The sequence below is a fragment of the Egretta garzetta genome, unplaced genomic scaffold, assembly GCF_000687185.1.
Source record: "Egretta garzetta isolate BGI_Z169 unplaced genomic scaffold, ASM68718v1 scaffold793, whole genome shotgun sequence".
Taxonomy (NCBI): domain Eukaryota; kingdom Metazoa; phylum Chordata; class Aves; order Pelecaniformes; family Ardeidae; genus Egretta; species Egretta garzetta.
The window spans coordinates 223,252-244,419 of record NW_009259229.1 but is presented as its reverse complement, the minus strand read 5'-3'; the positions used below and the strand labels follow the sequence as shown (position 1 = coordinate 244,419).

At 39.8% G+C, this 21,168-nt stretch overlaps 1 protein-coding gene across 1 annotated transcript in view; it reads left to right on the top strand.

The window, feature by feature from the left end:
- The window catches only part of RALYL (RALY RNA binding protein like), a 65,360-nt gene that overhangs the window by 26,710 nt on the left and 17,482 nt on the right, over positions 1-21,168 (top strand). The window contains exon 3 of the mRNA XM_035891427.1: positions 17,487-17,534. Within this exon, the coding sequence (XP_035747320.1) occupies positions 17,487-17,534 (48 nt within the window). The remainder of the gene's footprint in view (positions 1-17,486; positions 17,535-21,168) is intronic.

The window sequence follows — 21,168 nt, the reverse complement described above, 5'->3', positions numbered from 1 at the left end:
CCTTCAGGCCTAGTTTAAAGCCCTCTCTACAAGCCCCGCCAGTTCATAAGCGAGGATCCTTTTCCCCTTCTGAGAGAGCTGGGCACCATCTGTTGTCAACAGGCCCGGTGCCGTGAAAACCTCTCCATGATCAAAGAACCCCAAGCCCCTCCAATGGCACCAACCTTTGAGCCACATGTTAACCGCTTTAGTTTTCCTGTTCCTTTCCATGTTCCCTGCTTACACTAATGGGATTGAGGAGAGCACTACCTGAGCTCCTGATCCTTCAACCATTTTCCCTAGTGCCCTGAAGTCCCTTTTGATCGATTTGGGGCTTCTCTCTAGCATCTCGTCACTGCCTGCCTGTACAATCAACAGTGGATAGTAGTCTGAGGGCCATACCAGACCAGGGAGTCTCCTGGCAATGTCCCTGATCTGGGCCCCAGGGAGGCAGCAGACTTCTCTTAATAGTGCTCAAAAACAAGTGTTAGCTTGTAGAGGCACGAGGCTTCTCCCCACAGGTGTTGTTTCCACACTTCTGGGGTTTTCTGGACATATTCAATATGAACAAAACAGAGTTCTCTGGATTTTCTTTCCTCTTCATGTTATGTATTGTTCATTTTCATGTAGAGTTAGAATAAAAAAGATGTTGTGCAACTGACAAACCTAGTGGTTTTCTATGATGGAGTGACTGCATCAGTGGACAAGGGAAAAGCAACAGATGTCATCAATTCGGAGTTCTGTAAAGCCTTCTACATGCCCCCCACAGCATCCTTCCCTCTGAATTGGGGAGATATGGATTTGATGGGTGGACTGTTCGGTGGATAAGGAATTGGTTGGATGGTCACATCCAGAGGGTAGTGGTCAACAGCACTCCAAACAGACACCAATGACAAGTGGTGTCCCTCAGTGCTCCGTTCTGGGACCGGTGTTGTTTAATATATTCATCAGTGACATAGACAGTGGGATCAAGTGCACCCTCAGCAAGTTTGCAGATGACACCAAGCTGAGTGGTGCGGTTGATACGCCAGAAGGATGGGACATCATCCAAATAGACCTGGACAAGCTGGAGAGGTGGGCCTGTGTGAACCTCATGAGGTTCAACAAGGCCAAGTGCAAGGTCTTGCACCTGAGTTGGGGTAAACCCCGGTATCAATACAGGCTGGGGGATGAAGGGATTAAGACCAGCCCTGCCGAGAGGGGCTTGGGGGTACTGATGGATGAAAAGCTGGACATGAGCAGGCAATGTGCACTGGCAGCCCAGAAGGCCAACCGTACTCTGGCCTGCAGGAGGGCTACAAAAATGATCTGAGGGCTGGAGCACCTCTCCTATGAGGACAGGCTGAGAGAGTTGGGCTTGTTCAGCCTGGAGAAGAGAAGGCTGCGGGGAGACCTGATTGCGGTCTTTCAGTACCTAAAGGGGGCCTATAGGAAAGATGGGGACAATCTTTTTAGTAGGGCCAGCTGTGACAGGACAAAGGGTAATGGTTTTAAACTAAACCAGAGTAGGTTTAGACTGGATATAGGGAAGAAATTCTTTGCAATGAGGGTGGTGAAACACTGGAACAGGTCGCCCAGGGAGGTAGTGCAGGTCCCATCCCTGGAAACATTCAAGGCCAGGTTGGATGGGGCTCTGAGCAATGTGATCTGGTTAAAGATGTCCCTGCTCAGTGCAGGGGGGTTGGGCTAGGTGACCTCTAAAGGTCCCTTCCAACCCAAAACATTCTATGAAATAACCAGGATGCCTGGAAGACTTTGCCATCAGAGGCAACAGTTCTGGTAAAACTCCACCAAAGTGAAGACTGCTGACAATGCATCAAATTAACTTCATGCAGAAGTCTTTGAAAGATTCAGACCTAGAAAGACCAGGCAGCTCAAGAGGTACGAATAACTGAGTACCGCAAAAAGAACAACCAAAGAGCCAGCTCATATTAACTTCATCCCACTTTGTGGCGAAGGACATGTAATATTTAAAAAGAAATATTTAAAATGCCAACAACTTTTAATGATACACATTTGCTCTCCATAGTTGGGACATTGTTCTTAATAATGATGCACAGCAAAACTGTTACCATTCTCTCTAGATGATTAGATTGATAATCCAGTTACTAACCACCTACCCAGCTATTTCATGGCAGCTGATTCATAGTAACTATCTGCATGTAAAAGTTTAGCCCTTGATAAATTCCAGATAATACTACATGCTGATTTGTAATTAGTCATCAGTCTAAGTCATAAAATCCAAAGCTCATTTTGTAAGACACAGCCACTGCAGAATCTTTTAAGACCTGTAATAGTATTATACGGACAGGAGAGACCATAATTATTTTGTGACTGTTTCACATAGTAGAAATTCTTTTAATTAATTTTTGTTTGCATCTAACCGTAATTGTATGTAACTTTCATAATAGCATCCAGTCTTTATTTTAACACATGCAGTGGTAGAAAATCCACCACAACAATTAATAAGTTTGCCAGACTTTTAAAAATATTTGTCTTCCTTTTTAGATGTCATTTAATAATATGTCCCATATTGTTGAATTCAGAAAAGACAGGGAGAGGGAATAAGAAACAGAGCTGATTTTTTCTGAGGCTAGTGAGAACTGAGATTCATCTACTGCCAGCTGCAGAGACTAGGATTACTTCTGGATAAGCAGGCAATAGCTCTTCAGTGAGATGGTCTTTTAAAATGCATGTGTTTTATACATCTGTTTGTCAGCTGAGATTCAATCTATTCCTCTTTCTTTTGTGCAGATGTTAAAAAAAGTACAAAACAAACTGCTGACTTTTTCACTCCTTTTTTTCTTTTTTTCAAGATTGATTGTTTGCTATAAACAGTATAAATTTAGGTGGAAAGCCCAGAGAGAGACATAAGTGAAATGAATGCATTGTATGCATTTATTACATGATGAATAGTTGTCTGTTGTGGGAGAAAGAAAAGAGGTACAAGTAAAATTGGCACTAATTGCTGCCTTTTTTTACATACTCAGTAAAAAGACTAGAGATCTGTATGAACTGCTACTTTTCTCACTGAGACCCTGTTTCTAAAAGTATATGACAATAGAAAATACTGAAAATCCAATCACAACTTAAGCACAGTACCTTTCAAATCACAAGTACATTCTTCTAGAAGAAATGGAGGAATTTTGGTGGGCTCAGCTTTAGGAAGTGCTTCCAAAATACAAGAAGTAAAATTCCTTAATTTTCTTCTGGCAGAATTGTTTTGAGAAACATCTAACAGCTGGAATTTGTCTTCCTCTTGCTCAGTAGTGTTTTCTTTCCCATAAGGCCTTTTTGCAGAAGATCTATAGGAAATCCTGTTCTCAAACACCAGTTTGAGGGATCCCATTCTGAATAAGTGAGACAGTTACATGAAAAGCCTAGTCCTTGCAGGCTCTCTTAGGATAATATTTACCCCACTTCCAAAATATGCAGGTTCTTTCAATTCACAGTCAGTTTTTGTGTGAGGGGTTCTTTTTACAAACTATAGGTTATAAGGCACAAAACAGAATGTAGGTACATGTCATCTTCTGTACAACAAATACCGTAACTCTTGTCCCCCACCCTGACTATCAGAGAGCACCAGTGGAAGGAGCAGACACTATTCCTGTTGTACCCATCTCTCTTGAAGAGAGATAACCAAGAATATTATTTTCCTTCAGCAGAACAAAAATATAAAAAGAAGAGGAGATAGTGGATGCGCACTGTTAGTATGAAACCAATAAAACTACCAACCTGAACATAATCTTGTAACTCTCATTCACATTCAGGAGATGTGTTTTCATGAAAAGTATGAGAGGACTGAACACACCTGACAATTATCTAAACTCATTGTTTAGCTACAGGGAGTAATTCCTTATGCTTAAAACCACTTGGACTCTGTGACTTGGACAGGCAGCAGCAAGTCTTCTGCATTTGCAGAGAATACTGTCTAAAACAATCAACTTTTTAATTATGTATGAGGTTTAGCCTGGAGGCCAGAAGCAGAAGTCAGGGGACTGCAAGGACTCTGCACATGATAAGGCTCCCAGGGTTGTCCCCAGAGAGACAAGAGGGATTTGAAGGACAATAGCACATGTGGAAAGCTGAGGATCTTCATGCAGAAGATGCTGAGAATCTATGAGGTTTAATTTCAAGCAGTATTATTGATATGCTTCTCTTCCAACAATTTACCAAAACCCACAAGGATTAAACTTTTCTATAATAGCGTGCTTTCCATTATTATAAAAGTCTGAAACAGTGGATAAATATCACTGTGTTATAAACATATCAAAAGGTTTTTTGTTTGAAGACATATCTGAAGAGGTTACAAAGCTACAGTAATAATAAAGTTGGTCCACTGCTGTTAGTGCATTTGTCAGTGTTTTTGTGTCATTACTCAGTGTTTAAAAATCCCAGATTATGTATTTGTCTACTCTTCTGCAATCTAAATAATTATTTTATGGTTCCTCTGTTTTTCTGATCTTTGTCATTCTACACCACTTCCACTTTCACACACACGGAAAAATATACGTTGCACAGAAAACAGACTAATACATTTTGCAAAAAAATAAAAGTAATTTCCTAATTCTGTTAACTTTTATTAGCAACAAACTCAACAAATATGCACCTTAATAAATTCTTTTTCCCCTCTCTGACCTTAATAACGTGCATAACAATGTGCTTTGTAATTGAGAAATGCAACAGAGCATGAGATCACTTTTCTTTCTCTTCTGGTTATTCTATCTGCATTTCCCTTTTATTTACTGTTTGTTATTTCTGTCATCCAAGACTACCCTTTCATTAGTAATTCTAGGAAAACAATACATATGCAAGGCATTTGTGTTCTGGGTTAACGATGAACAATTCCTCAGTACTGAATATCTTGACTCTCACCTATGTACGAGACAGGATATTTTCTAGAGGAAATAAAATGATGTGCAAGAGAATGTTTCTGAAGGAAAATCAGGAGGCTGAAACATTCATGGGGCAGGGGGGAGGGGGAATGAAAGGAAATAAACAGGGTTGCAGGACCATAAGAATGGAAAGTCCAAGGAAAAGGACTACACAAAGAAGCAAAAAAGGTAGTATTTTCTTACAATGGAAAACGGATGAAGGAAGGACAATATTTGCTGGGTATGTAACATCACTGTGGAACAACACTACTTACTTCAAACTCACTGCCCAAACATTAGTCACTGATTCAGGACTTACAGAAAACAGTGTGGAGAGGTCTGTGTTAGCACAGTATTCCTGTTTCCTATTTCTGAGGTACCAACATAGTATTTTGGCCCACCAGTCTCCATGGGCTTCTGTGAATATGCACAGCTTTCAGTAAAATGAATCATATCATAGGTTGTTTTCTACAAATTTAGCTTAATCTGAGATCTGACCTCATTTACAAACCACTTTTCAATTACATTGCTATAATGTCTTTACACGCCTTCATTTGAAAAGAAGCAGGACAGTGTTTATGGTATTTAGGGTCATATTCAATAACCTCTCTTTGGCCCAAACTGGTGTTGATTTCAAGAAGGAGGGTCTTGATTTTGGCTGATTTGGTTTTGGTTTGGGGCTTTTTTGTCTTAGTTTCAAGTATGAACTGCAGTTCAAAAGCAATCTGCAGTTGCCCATTGATTTGGGGGAATTTTTTTATCTCAGGGTTAGGCTGGATGTTTATAATTCTTATCATTCTGCAGGCCAAAGTGCAGCTTTGTCAGCATCAGCCATACTCACTCCCGTGGGGTGTACACACAGGTGTGACAGTTTGTAGGAATTTTGCTGATTATGTAGACAAAAATAAATAGAAATTAGGACACATTCTGTCTTGCCACTAGTGTGCTAAGAGTTTTATTGTTAACAGTTTAATTACTGTGCTTCAGTTACTTACTTTTGTTTGTAAAGTTTTCAGCTTTGGTTCTGAGTTCTTGTAAGGATCAGTTTTGTTCAATAAAAAGAATTCCTTCACAACCACATGTTAGAGGATTAAAAATTGGAGGATGTGCATAAATGTGAAGTAAAAATATCAGAGTGGATCTGTCATGCATGACCAGCAACTGACAGTTTATATTGCTATGGTAGTAAGTCTATAGCTAATGCTAAAGCATTTGTTTAATTTACAAAGTATAAACCCATTTACAGCAAATATAGTTACTGATTTTTTTTCTTTTCAGTTTCCTCTAATGTTTTATGCAAAAACAATCTTTCTGAAGTCTCTCACACTTTGGTCCTATAGCCCTTACTCTCAGGGTTAAGGATGGGAGGCTGAAACAGCTATCATCCCATAGCTACTTGTGTCAAACATTTTCATAACCACCCAGGTAGCCACCAGAAAGTGCTTGTAAGTCCCATAAAATTAGGAATTTTATCAAAAACATTTATTTGCTGAAAAGTACCTACTAGGTATGGCATTGTTTACTCTCTTGTCATCTACATCAAGGGACAGAAACTACAGGTAGGTTTCCAGGCACACTGTGAACAACAAATAGTCAAAATGAAAAATTACTAACAGTTTCCTATGAACTATTTGTTGACTACCTGAAAAGAGCAAACACCTTCACAGAAATTAGGATCAGTACATAAAGGAGGAAAACTGAAACATTTCTCAAGTAATGTAACTCATCCTGCAGATCTACCCCTATTTTATGTCTAAGAGGATATGGGATAGAAATGGAAGCTACATCTTCTGAGATAGTGAAGTTAGTGAAGCAAAACTAGAGGTCGTTATTGTGGCTTACATGGTAGTATTAGGCCAAAGTGTTTACATTTCTTTAGTAGAGATGGAGGAACCGAGAGATACCAAATAAGGCTTTGTTTCCTTGCAAAACTAATCATTTTATTCACATACACACATATTTATCACGATTACACTTTAAATCTGGAATCAAGTACGATTTAGTTTCAAGCAGACCTTGTCTAGGTGTCAGTAGTTAGGTGTATTTCATGTTCTGGTTGATACTTTATAGGCTATAAAACTGTCTTGCTGTGTAGAGCATTCATAGAAAAATAACATTTCAGTCATGTAAGTTGTATAAGGGTGAGTAATGGTAATGTGGTTTTGCTGGGAGAAGGCAAAAATTGTGTGAGGGGAGTTCAGCAAAAAGGTAAGGGAGGGGGAAGGAGGAGAGAGAGAGACCTTAACAGCTTTAATTCCTTCACAGAGTCTTTGGGTTTGGAAGAGATGCTGGAGGCAATTCTCAGCACTAAATTGTTATGGTAGCTTAATTCAATAGACTATATAAAATGAAATTTAGTCTATGTTGTGTCTGTATTGTTAACTTCTAATGTGCATTTAGCACAGTGATAAAACACTTGAAATGAAACTTTCTATATATGTTTACTAGCCCTGATACATACTGGTGCAAGCAAAGCCCTAATCTGACAGGGACTATGATCACATGGTATAGGGACACATGCTACAGAAAACAGCAATAATGGAAGCATAAAGCTCCCCAAGCTCTTTTTTGTGCAGTCATTTTTTTTAATGTGTAAAATGTTATAAAATTAATCTGTTTGGAAGAGAAAAGATGGATATACAGATCATTGTCTAAGAACCATAATGATTACTATATCTTAGTTAAGACTGATTAATGTCTTTCTAAATGAGAGTCTGAATGCATTAATATTTAATTTTTATATACATAGAATCATTTTGCCAGGGTTGATGAGACTAAAGAAACATTTTTAAATGTTCTTCCCAAGCTCAACAAAAAGTATTCTCAATTCTAGTGTTACAGCCATCGAATGAGGTATCTTATGCACAAACATTAGTATTATGTTCTTAACAGGCAATAAAAACAAGCTAATGAAACTTGCCCACCTGCTGTAAGTAAGTTGTCAAAATGTGACTCTGTGCCAACTGTTTCCTTGGAGCTTAATACAGTGATATGAAGGAGTCTTCAGAAGTCCTGTAACATCCACAGAGTGCAAGAGAGAAGGTGAGAAGAACACATAAAATACATACTGAACTCCCCAAATTTATTGCGGATTTGTTTTTGGTTTTAGCGGGTTTTTTTTAATATAACAGTCAGGCTGTGGACTATTAAGTTAACACCGGTTATGCTACCAAAACGCTTGACAGTTATTACAACATGTGATTTACAAAATGTGACTACTGTATTTTCAGGAGCTTAGATTTGGAAAAAACAGGTTAAACCTGAAGCCAAAATGGAACCTGATCAAACTATAGGTCAGATATGCTCATCAAAAAAACTTGAATGAGGAAGAGAGGAAATGTTTAATACCCCGCATTGTCAGGTATCCTCACCATGAACCAGGGAGTGGAGTAAGCTCTTACAGAGTGGAGGTAACCAGAAAGAAATGTACCAGGCAGGGTAAAGCAGTAGAGTACCCAGACCGCACTGTCTTCCCAGCATGCCCAGGAAAGCAGGAGCACGACCGTATGAGGAGAAATGGGAAAGAGCCCTCCAGAAGTACAAAAGACATTCCTCAAAAATGACAGGTGCAGAACCTCAGTTCTTGCCCGTTGCAGATAGATAGGAAAAAGTTTCTAAGCTCCCTCCAAGGCACCTCATGCCTAAGGCAAGTTGCAGAGACCAAGGGGCCAGCCTTGCAAGTCAACTGAGACACCAGAGAAGGCAAAAGAAACCCATATGGGTGTTCTCTAAGGGCAAGGAGGTTCTTTGCTAGGTGTCAAACAACACATCTCTGCAAATTAGAAAAGATATGTAGAAAGTTTTCAGCTAGGTGATTCATACTCTCTTCGTATCTGTGTGATAAAAAACAGTAGCTCTACCATATGTCCAAAACTGTATAGGGAAACTGCAATACCAATACCATGACAAGTCACCAGGGTCTTTTGCCACAAACTACACTCAGGTGAGTCCTGTGTCTTTCCCTTATGAAAATGAAAATAATGGAAAAATCCAGACATGAGTTTAAGATAAATAATTATATCCGATCCCTTGATTTCAACAGCTTTATTCTGGATTTACAGTGAGGGAGTTCAGAGTGGTGACCTTCAAATTCCCTTCTGTAAACCAAAAGTTCTTTCCACTGTAATTTTAGGAATCCCTTTTTTTTCTTAGGTGACTATTTTATTCCCTTACAGGAAGGAAATCCTGCTTTCTTCACTGTGTATACGAAAGTGAACAGACACATGCCCTTCCAGAGCTCCAAAGTATTAGGAGGCACAGATTTTTCAGAAACCAAGGAAAGTGTAGTCAGCATAGTTAGCACTGGGCTAGAGGATACAGAACTGGCTATGCGGTGCACAACTGCCCTTCCCACTCACCTTTGACGAGACTGGAGTTGAGTCTAATCCTGTGCTCAGTTATAGAAGAATCTCCTTTGTATCGGATGCACTTCCCGTATCTGTTTACCATGGAAATTATCGCACAGTGAGTCAGGAATACAAGAATGCTTTCTTAGATTTACAGTATCTGGTATTTCCATTTATATTGTAACTTCACTTGCAAAGTGCATTCCTGGAAAGACAAGCAGTATGTCTTGTCTTCATAAGCCGTACTCAGGACACTGACAGTTATCGTCTCGTTCATGCCTCCATTTTGCTGATTTAAACCTTGAGTTGCTCAATCCAAAATAATTAAATTACATCAGTAAACTTAGTGTAAATGAGAACAGAATTAAATTTCATTTAAGCTTTCTGACAGTTTGAAAAGGGGAGAGGAAAACGTGTGCAGCAATTTTCTAGGAATATCTTTTTTCTCTACATAAACTCTGACATGGTCACATTGTAATTGATTAATCTTTTGTGAACTGTGCTTTTCTGTTTCATTCAGTGCTTCTAAGATGGCTTCTCTGAAGAGTACAAGAAGTTTTCAGAGATCTGTTTTTGTAATCTTAAGTGGTTAGTCTTTCAGCTCCCTTGCTACCACTCTGAATTTAATTTATCAATCCGCTCTTCAGTGAAATGTTGTAGAAACACTTTAAAGCCTAAACCCATCACTTATTCCAACACCTGTCAATGACAGTCTTCTGTACTTGTCAAACCAAGTTAAATGACACTCCTGGAATGTATACAATATCACTAATAAATTGGATAATCAATCACATGTGTATGGTTTGACAGCAGTACCTTGAATATACTGAATTTAAAACACATTTTTAAGAGGCAGGACTCATTACTCTTGTACTAGGAAAAAAAATACCGTATGGATATCAAGAATTTCCCAGTCACTCTATACAATTAAAGGACACCTTGAGAAATGGTTAGGCCACTGGTTAGGACACTGAAAAGCTTTTTCATTAGCTTACTATAAAATGTTCCCATGGGAAACATAAGTAATTGGAGACTACTTTAGATGACAGAAAAATAGTTTAACAGCAGAAGGAGAAAGGTCAGGGAGACATTAGGTAAATTTACTCAGGTTTCTTTACATACAAAAGCTACTATTTTGTTTCTAAAAAGCATCAGGCTAACAGTGTTAAACATAGACTGTCCCTGCAGCCGCAGTAAGTTGTTCTTATTAGAAGTAATTCTAATGCTTAGCACTTAGCTGCACAGAAAATTGTTGGGGCTAAATTTTGGCTTGAAATCTCTGCATCTCTTGTGTCCATCTGGCTGCCATAAACAGCTCCCAGACCAGCTGATCCCCAGAGTCCGAATATTGATCTTGATATCTTTGCTACTTTGTGCTTCACAAGGTTTGCCTAATCCTCTAAAGGAAAGTGTCTAAGTAACTTAATTACATGAGTATGTATACGCAACTTTGAATATTTGCACAAGATTCAGGTTGGAGAGTAAGTTCAATAGTTTTCCCAAGAGACACTTCATTGGGAAAAGAGTTTTTGGGAGAGAGGATGGGGGTAAAGAAGGGACGTATCTGAAGACAGAAAAAAATACAGCTTAATCATATTGCAGATAAATTCTGCCTAGTGCCTGCAGAAAGATACTTTAATGGAAAATGGAGTACTGTATGTCAGCTATTTTATGTATACATGTCTTGCTTGGACAAAATGTACCTCTTCAGATTAAATTTGCCAAAAACTTTTCAGTTTTGCAGAAAAAAATTCTCCATTTACTGTACTACATTCCTTGTTGTACTTTTTAACACTTGACACTATATTTCTCCCCCACCTCAGGGGAAAAAAAATCTAACTTGCACTTATTAATTGAATGAACATGTAGAATTAGAATAAAATTTTCATTAAATTATCGTTAAAAAACTACTATGAAAATTGATCAGTAATTGAAATACAGAAATAGTAGGTTATGTTCAATCATTTGGCATATAGGGAAAAGTGGTTGGGGATTTTCAATACTTAAAGGAAGCCTATAGGAAAGATGGGGACAATCTTTTTAGCAGGGCTGGTTGTGACAGGACAAGGGGTAATGGTTTTAGACTAAAACAGGGTAGGTTTAGACTGGATATAAGGAAGAAATTCTTTAGAATGAGGGTCATGAAACACTGGAATGGGTTGTCCAGGGAGGTAGTGCAGGTCCCATCCCTGGAAACATTCAAGGCTGAGTTGGACAGGGCTCTGAGCAACCTGATCTGGTTAAAGATGTCCCTGCTCAGTGCAGGGGGGTTGGACTAGGTGACCTCTAAAGGTCCCTTCCAACCCAAAACATTCTATGATTCTATGATTTTGGTGGTTATTTTTTGTTTTTAACTACACCTATTTGCCCTCATAACTGTATTATGGACATGAATGCAAAATATTTTTCTGCAATTACTTTTTCTCTTCTGCCTCACTCTTTTTTTTGCTTTAAACCTTCAAGAATATATTAGTTGAAGGAATCACTGACAAAATTTGTCTTTTGACAGTAAGTATGTCAGTAAATAGCAGGCTCTGGAGACTATTCTCTTTCTCTGCAGTATATACAGCCTGAACTGCAAAACAGCAGTGTCCTTCCACTATCAGCATCCCCAGCCTTAACTTAAATCAAATGATCTCTAAAGTAAAGGTGGGATTCAGCCACCAATTTAATTCATGTCTTTGGGGAATGTAGGTAACTATCCACTGAAAAGCAGCCTGAAATCTCCACCTTTTTTTTCAATAGCTCATGAAAGTCATTGCCATCTGATTGATTTTCTAACAGGGAAAGTTTCCATCTCCTGATGCTTATTCTCTAAATCATCTAGTTACCCTCACCCACCCCCTTTTTTTAACATCACGTCAGTTGAGACTGATTCTCTTTTGCACTCAACAGGAACAATTTCTAGCACTCTTTTTACATGACAAGAGGAATGATTTTACAAGTGACTGGAATACTAGTTTCAACCATTAGGTTGATATGTGCCTCCTAAAAAGAGATTGAAAGAATATTGCTTTTGTATTTAATATTTTTATCCAGCCCTGACAACAGAGAAGCAATTGACAGTATAAATGGTGATAGTGCTGTGGATTGAATTAAGATACATTATGCCTGGTTTGTCAACATTTATGATTTACAAATACATCTCTGTACCTGTGGAAAGAAAAAGAAATATTAACTAAGGGTGACTCACATGCAAGACAGAAATTCTTGTTGCTATGAAAATACCAAAAGATATTTCTATTCTGTTTTGTATTAAGTATTCCAGAGCCAGAATAACTCCACTGAAGTCAGTTACACTTACTAGTGTTTGGAGCGAAGTAAATTAAAACAGGATGTGATTGCTAGTTTTTAAAAATCTTTGTGGGCATAGAACACAAGAAAGATTATACTGTAATAATATATTTTCAATATACAATATCACCAGATAAATAAAGATATAGCAACATTCATAGGTTTATTTCAAAGATGCAGAAGCATAATTTTGCATTTGCCTGATTGACACACGTACAATTGCTGATGTGCATAGGAAATTTGAATATGTACAGAGTTATAACTCTGAAAATCTGGTCTTTGGGGAATCCTTTATTCTTTAGGCATACACGAGTTAAAGCAGGCTTAGTGCTAAATGAAATGAAGCCAAAAGATACAGCTCATACAAGATTGACTTAGTGATACTAGGTCAGAAAAAGGAACCATGACTTTTGCTTAACAGAAACACACTTTATTGATGAGTTTTCTTTGCCTCAGTGTGAGCATTAGTGTCTTTTACAGTCTTTTGTTTTAATAGCAGCATCATGCACACAATTCTGTTGTTAATATTGCAGAGATGGCATATGTTTGTGGGTAAGTAATATGCCTGTTTACAATGCCATTAGGAAACCGCTGACTCTACCAGTTCACAGGCTCATTTAAACCTTTCTCTACTTCCAACTTGCTGAGTATTTGGTATTCAATACCGTGTGAGTGATTTCCTGCAGCCTCCCTAACACAGGCTGGTGGGTTGCTAAGGAGTATATCTCAGGAGGTTAAGAGCCTGGCAGTCACCTTGATCTCAGTGCCAGTGATTATCTGTGTAATTTTCTGCTTTTGTGTTTTATACTGCAGCACTGACCAAAGCTTATGTCTGTCCCTTGGCATGCATAAGCGTGAACAATTATGACTGTAGATAGAAAGATGTACTGATTGCTTTCACAGTATAACCTCTTTAACATAGTATTACAAATAAAACATCATCATTCAATTAAAAAAAAAAAAAAAAGGAATTAAAAGAAAAAAGCCAAGTGAGATCAGTTGGAAAAACAGAAGAGATTTTTTGTCTCCTAGGTCATCCATTTTGGGTTCTTTTCATTGTCTTTGGTTCAATAGCCCTTTCAGTACACATTCAGGACAACTGCTTCACAGCCAAGAGGACTAGGAACTGCCTTTATAAACCCTCAGGCCTGTAAGGGTCTCACATGATGTCTTACATCATGAGCTGTTAACTCATCAGTCACAGTGAAGGACACTTAACACCTGGAGCTATAGCATGTTGCTGCCGTGTTGCCTGTGCTGCCATAGCTGCAAGTAGAATTTCAGGGAGGGAGACAGAAAGACCCAGATCATGGATATAGAGAAGGATCCACATCAAATTTTCCCAAAGCTTTAAAACCACCCTCCTTTACCTGTCTTATTCCATAAGGGTCAACACCTACAGATAAGGTCCTACAAGGGCCATTCCCCTTCTGTTATTTTAGTAGATAACACAGAAGGATAAATGTCTTTCCTCCACGACCAACACTTGAATTCAGTCAACTTTCTTCAAGGAGACTGAGTAATGGGAAAGGGAAAAAAGAATTGAGGCCCTTGCTCTGTTAAGAGCTCATAGCAGCCCATCCACCTCTAGCACCTCTGGGTGCTATTCCTACCTTGAGGGTGAAGTAGCTGTTGCCACATCTTTGCCAGTGGTCCCAGGTATGGAGTCTTTGTATGTGCAGAACTAGCCCTTTCCAACTCCATATGAATGGCACTTCCATGCAGAAATGCCTTTTGCCAGTGCAGAGAGATCCCAAATGGCCTGTGGGAGAAGTGATTCCCTCCCAACCTCCTGCTGGATTCCCCAGCACCCATATCCTGGGACATGGGACTTAATTAACATGGATGCCCTTGAATTGTGACAATTTCACTTGCAGTAAACTCAGACTAGAAATGTAAGCAAATCAACTACTGTTAGCCTGTCAACTGTGCTAGCAGGTTGCACAGTTAGAAGCCACAATATGTTTACTTTTCATATCCCAGCCACAGGGTCAGTAACCTTTTGGCAGAGAGGTGGATAAGGAGGACAAATTGGATAACGTTGCTGTAGCTAAAGCCATGTGTATGCCTGTTGCAGAGTTTTATTTGGTTTTATCTGTTTTTATGCAAATTAAATTAATGGCACTCCAGGTTAAAGGTTTCATGTAACAGGCCTTTTAAATTTAATCTTTTTTCTTCAAATTGTCTGTAATCTTCTACTTAAAATCACAAATTGAATACTAAGTATGGGCTTATTGCAGCTATTAATCCTTTGGCTAAATAAAACCACTAGCAAACTGTGAATAGTTGTTAATAAAATAATAGGTCTTCTACCTGCCACATCTTCATTCCACGTAGACTGTCTATGGAGTGAAAGATGAAATAAGAGTTGTCACATAGGGAAAATTTTGCTGGTTTTGTGTTAAGGTAAGATACAGAAACATGATCACTATATAAGGTCTAACTATTATTACTTAATGTTATTTTGCTTCCTCTGCACACATATCTTAACAGCTACTGGATTCTAGTCTCACTGGGGTGTTTTATTTAATGAGTGTTTCATACAAAATGCATACAGGGCTTTTTTTTCTCAAACAAATTGTCAACAGGACTACAGTGGCCCTTCTCACCTGGTGAGTCTCATGATCTTCACTGCTGGTCCAGTATTAGGTAGATAGACAGTACAACCCATCCCGCCACCAGAGATTTGGTCACTTGCATCCAAGGCAGATGTGGCAGAGGTGGAAATTGTTCCCCAACTTCCTGCTTCTTTGATAAATGCTTTTGTTATCTGCTAACAAGGGAAATTGCAAACTGTCAAAATTAAAACAGTAGGAAGAAATTATTACTGAGGTAATTTAAGCCTGACAACTCTATTTTTCCCCCTTTTAAGTGGTCTCTGAAAATTAGCAAAGGGATGAAAAGGGGAAAGAGGCATTATGTGATGAGGAAAAACAAATCTAAAGAACTACAAAATTCTTGACCCATTCTTCAAGTCATGGACTAAAATCAAATTGAAGACATTTTGCTCAACGTTCAAGAGCAGAAATTATCCAGAAGTCCATTCCCTGTGAAGGTGAACCTCATTAATATGTAGCTACCATCATTCATCTCCCTTTATTTTCTATGAATGGTTTTTTGCGCTTTGTCCTTTCTAACTCTCTCCTTTCTACCTTTCTGCTTTCTTATTTAAATCTTCTCCTTTTTTTGTGATACTTTCTTCATGCTTCTCATTCTTTACTTGGATAAAAAGCTGGACATGAGCCGGCAATGTGCCCTGGCAGCCCAGAAGGCCAACCGTACTCTGGGCTGCATCAGGAGGAGCGTGGCCAGCAGGTCGAGGGAGGTAATTCTGCCCCTCTACTCAGCTCTGGTGAGACCTCACCTAGAGTACTGCGTCCAGCTCTGGAGCCCTCAGCACAAGAAGGACATGGAAGTGTTGGAGCGGGTCCAGAAGAGGGCTACTAAAATGATCCGAGGGCTGGAGCACCTCTCCTATGAGGACAGGCTGAGAGAGTTGGGCTTGTTCAGTCTAGAGAAAAGAAGGCTGCGGGGAGACCTGATTGCGGCCTTTCAGTACCTAAAGGGGGCCTATAGGAAAGAGGGGGAAAACCTTTTTAGTAGGGCCAGCTGCGTTAGGACAAGGGGTAATGGTTTTAAACTAAATCGGGGTAGGTTTAGGCTAGATATAAGGAAAAAATTCTTTACAATGAGGGTGGTAAACCACTGGAACAGGTTGCCCAGAGAGGTAGTGGAGGCCCCATCCCTGGAAACATTCAAGGCCAGGTTGGATGGGGCTCTGAGCAACCTGATCTAGTTGGCGGTGTCCCTGCTGACTGCAGGGGGGTTGGACTCGATGACCTCTAGTGGTCCCCTCCAACCCAAAACATTCTATGATTCTATGATTCTATGATTAATATGTAGCTACCATCATTCATCTCCCTTTATTTTCTATGAATGGTTTTTTGCGCTTTGTCCTTTCTAACTCTCTCCTTTCTACCTTTCTGCTTTCTTATTTAAATCTTCTCCTTTTTTTGTGATACTTTCTTCATGCTTCTCATTCTTTACTATTCATCATTGTCCTTCTCGGGCAAGTGAAAAACTTGGGGTTTGTATTACTAGTCCTTCGTTGGGCAGAGTACAAATCCTTTGTTACTTTTCTGTGTGGATCATTTATTTGCTTTTTGGTTCATTTTTTCAGATGTGTGAGATAGATAGGCTTCATTGCTATTTCTTCACTATAAAGGTAGAAAGTTGCTAATGGAATGCAAAACTAGGAAGACCAATCTAGGATTGACTTTGCAATTGACAGCTCAAAAACAGTTTTCCCCTGGACCTTTGCGATTTCCTACCTTTTTTTTTTCCCCCTTGATGGTGCCTTTCTTTTCTCACATTGGTGTACATATTCACTTCTGAACCTGAGAGGAAAGGCATCTCTGTAACATTATTGCTTGCACCATTCATTTTCCTAACTTTTTTCCTTTTCTCTTCATGATGGAAGAAGATTTAGCAAACTCAAGGACCACCAGTCCAACTCTTTCATGTTTCTCATAAATCAAATCCATTGTCTTATCTCTGATCACCTACTCACCCATTTACCAATTTTTCATGTATTTAACAGTCTTCCTAGTCCACTGATTATGCTATCTTAGCCCAGCAAAGAAGAGGGCTTCAGTATTAGAGTGCTCGCTTCATTTGATCAGTCAGAGAATTACATTATAATGATCCTCTAATTACAAAGCTGTCGCGCTGTGTTAAATCCTTTCTATATGTGCTGTCAACTGTTTACACTGTTCTGCTTGCCCCAGACTTCACGTTTCCATATATACTACAGTGATAGCTGACAACAGCATTGACAAATGTCATGTACAGTGTATGGTTGAGGGAAAGAAGTGGAAGGACTTTGAAAAAGGGCTTGGAACGTGAGAATAAGCCAATATTGCCACAAATGTTTTAATCAATGTGTATTTTTCTATAAACCAGTTCATTCTTGTTTTTCTGTGTTTTTCCACAGTGGTTATGTCTTTGATTACGATTACTACAGAGATGATTTCTACAATCGGTATGTGTGGCTATATTTTTGTATATCCTACACCATTTCTGCTCTTTATTTATAATGCAATCATATAATTTGGTTAGACAGGTCTGGTCTTATTTTACATATTATTCATTTCATTATTTCCATTGTATATCAGAAGAAGACTATTTGAATATATCACAAACAGAGAAGATTACCACCACCAAATGTATAATCATTAAACAGCTCTTTTGGTCTTACACTTCTCTGAGAGCTTTTGGTGCATTTTCTCTGCTGAACATTTTAATGATAGTTTAATTGCTCAGTGTTTCTTCCTACAGAATTCTTCCAGGCTTACTGTCACTGGAACATATAGCAGCTGTAAAATTCTTCAGTATGACACATGTGTCTTGTCTTTTTGTCCATGTGTATGAAAAGATGTAGAATGTCCCCTGTGAAATGTGTCCTCCAAGAACATTTAGAAGTCTAGAGGGACCTTGAGGGAGCAAGAGCACAAGCTGAACAGCATGTGTGGTTGTGTAGGAGGAAAAGAAGTGTAGATATCTGAACAATTGGAGACTTGTGCCTTGAGTACATACGCACAGCCTAGCTCAGTACTATGGGAATGTATTCATTCAGATGTAGCAGAATCATTGCAACACAGGGTTATAACATGGATGACCATGGATAACCACCCCGTGATGCAGCAGTGTTGTGTCTCTGCATTACAGGAGCCTGCTTTAGCATAGGCCAAGTGAGTCAGAGGGGTTGCTCCACCAACCTCTTCTAATCTGAGATTTCTTTTATGTAAAGCGATGGACAATAGTGGTTTACACCCTGAATTTAAGTTACCATGTGCCATGCACCTTTCTGCTTAGCAACAGTGTAGGAAACATTTAGAAACAATGGGGTTTGGTTTTGATTTTTTCTTGGGGTTGATACAGTTCAAGTCACTAGTTTTGTTTCTGCATGTAAATGACCATGCTCACTTGTCACTTTAGCTCTGTCCACACAGCTAAAAATAGTGAGCTATAAACATATGGAGTAAAAGCTATCAATGCAGTTTAATCCTGCTCAGTCCAGCCTTGACAGTAGGAGTAGCCCATATCCTGTAATAAGTTAACTTCCACAGGTTTGTGTTTGCTTTCCCCAAGGTTACTGCTCCAATTTTCATCAATGGATTTTTATGTTTTTAAAGAGTACTGTTTCTGATCTATGCCACCTGAATATTAGTCATGTGTCTTTAGTCTTTTTCCTAATTCTGTGTATTATGGGTAGCATGATCGAACAACTATAATGGTTACATTTCCACAACAGAAGAAATACTTATGGGGCTTTAAATATTGTTTATGTGGAACCTTGTGTCTATCTTGGTGATTGTCTTATGGAAAAATGCTGACAGTGAAATGTGTCCATAATCTATTCTACAGTATAATTTTCTGATTTCAAAATCTTTCAGGATTAAGACAGCAGAATTCTTATGGTCAAAAACTCAAATAAGAGTTTGAGCTCACAAGGCTGGACTTGTTGATATGTCAACATAAAAAGATTAGGAGGTTAAGGGTCTCTGTTAGATCCAAGTTAATGGAAGTAGAAGATGAAAAGCTCTATATGGTAGGCATAGAAAAGGAAATACCATGGAAAGTTTGATGTACTATCAACACTCATAAAAATACAAATTAAGAAATATAGTCATGATTCTTTGGATTTCTTAACTTCTGAACTTTCTAAATTTCTGTGTTTTATCCCAAAACATTGGTCTTGTTTTCTAACATTCATTAATTTTTCAACTTCCCTGAAGGGAGAATATGTCTATCTTGACTTGACTAAAGCATTGGTGGGGTCAGAAAAGGGTGACAATAATGGGCTGTAAAATAGAGCCTGTGTGAAGACAGATTGACAAGATCAGGACTGCACAGTTTAGAAGGGTGGGTGAAAGAAAAGGTGTTATACTCACATTAGTGATTATTGGGACAAAGATTATTGGGATCAGGTGAATGATCTGCTCAGCCTGGTGGCAGAGTTGAAAGAGGAAGTAGAAAGGTTAAGGAGTATCAGTGAGTATGAAAGGGAGATAGATAGATTGGTGGAGCCACACCCCACCACCCCTGAGGCCAAGGCAGCAGATGGAGGCTCCACAAGAAGAAGAGGATGCCTTACCCTCTTGCCACCAAGCAGAAGGAGGGGACCTAAGAGATGGCAGGGAATGGAAAGAGGTCCCTGCTCAGGACAGCAGGTGAATCCAGCCAAGGCCTCACTCACCTTCCCAGCTGCCACAACAGATATGGGGCTCTGGAACTTGAGGGCCAGCAAATGAGGATGTAGGTGAAGGCCCATCCAGGGGGCTGCATAGGGTGAGTCAGTCAGCCCCATGCCTTATGACTGCCTGTGTTAAGAAAAAAAGGAGGGTAATTGTCATAGGCAATTGTCAGTTGTTCTGAGGGGAACAGAGGGTCCAATATGCTGACCAGACCCATCCCACAGGGAAGTCTGGCTGCCTCCCTGGGGCCTGGGTTAGAGAGGTTACCAGGAAACTCCCCAGTCTGGTACAGCTCTCTGATTATCACCCACTATTGGTTATGAAGGTTGGCAGGGATGAGGTTGTGGAGAGAATTCCAAAAGCAATCAAAAGGGACATCAGGGCACTGGGGCAATTGATTGAAGGATCAGGAAGCTGTTAACGACCTGCTGTACCACCTGGAGATTCACAAGGATATGGGGCTGGAAGGGATCCACCCAAAAGTACTGAGGGAGCTGGCAGAGAAGATTGCCAAGCCACTCTATCATTTATCAGCAGTCCTGGTTAACAGGGGAGGTAACAGAGGATTGGAGGCTTGCCAATATGATGCCCATCTACAGGAAGAGCCAGATGAGGATTGAGGGAACTACAGGCCTCTCAGCCTGACCTCAGTACCAGGGAAGATTATGGAGCAGTTCATCTTGAGTGTGCTCACCAGGCATGTGCAGGACAACCAGGGAATCAGGCCCAGCCATCATGGTTTCATGAAAGGCAGGTCCTGCTTGACCAACCTGATCTCCTTCTATGACCAGGTGAGACACCTAGTGAATGAGGGAAAGGCTGTCGATGTTGTCTACCTGGACTTTAGTAAAGCCTTTGATGATGTCTTCCACAGCATTCTCCTGGAGAAACTGGCGGCTTATGGCTTAGACAGGTGTACTCTTCACTGAGTAAAAAACTGGCTAGATGGCCAAGCCCAGAGAGTTGTGGTGAATGGAGTTAAATCCAATTGGCATTCGGTCACAAGCAGTGCTCCCCAGGGCTCTGTTTTGGGCCCAGTTCTATTTAACATCTTTATCAATGTTCTGGATGAGGGGATTGAGTGCACCCTCAGTAAGTTTGCAGATGACACCAAACTGGATGGGAGCGTCAATATGGTCGAGGGGAGGAGGGCTCTGCAGAGGGATCTGGATAGGCTCTATCAATGGGCCGAGGCCAACTGTATGAGGTTTAATAAGGCCAAGTGCTGGGTCCTGCACTTTGGTCACAACAACCCCATGCAGCGCTACAGGCTTGGGGAAGAGTGGCTGTTTTTTTGAGGTGATCATGCCCCTGTACTCAGCACTGGTGAGGCCACACCTCGAGTACTGTGTTCAGTTTTGGGCCCCTCACTACAGGAAGGACATTGAATCACCGGAGGGTGTCCAGAGAAGGGCAACG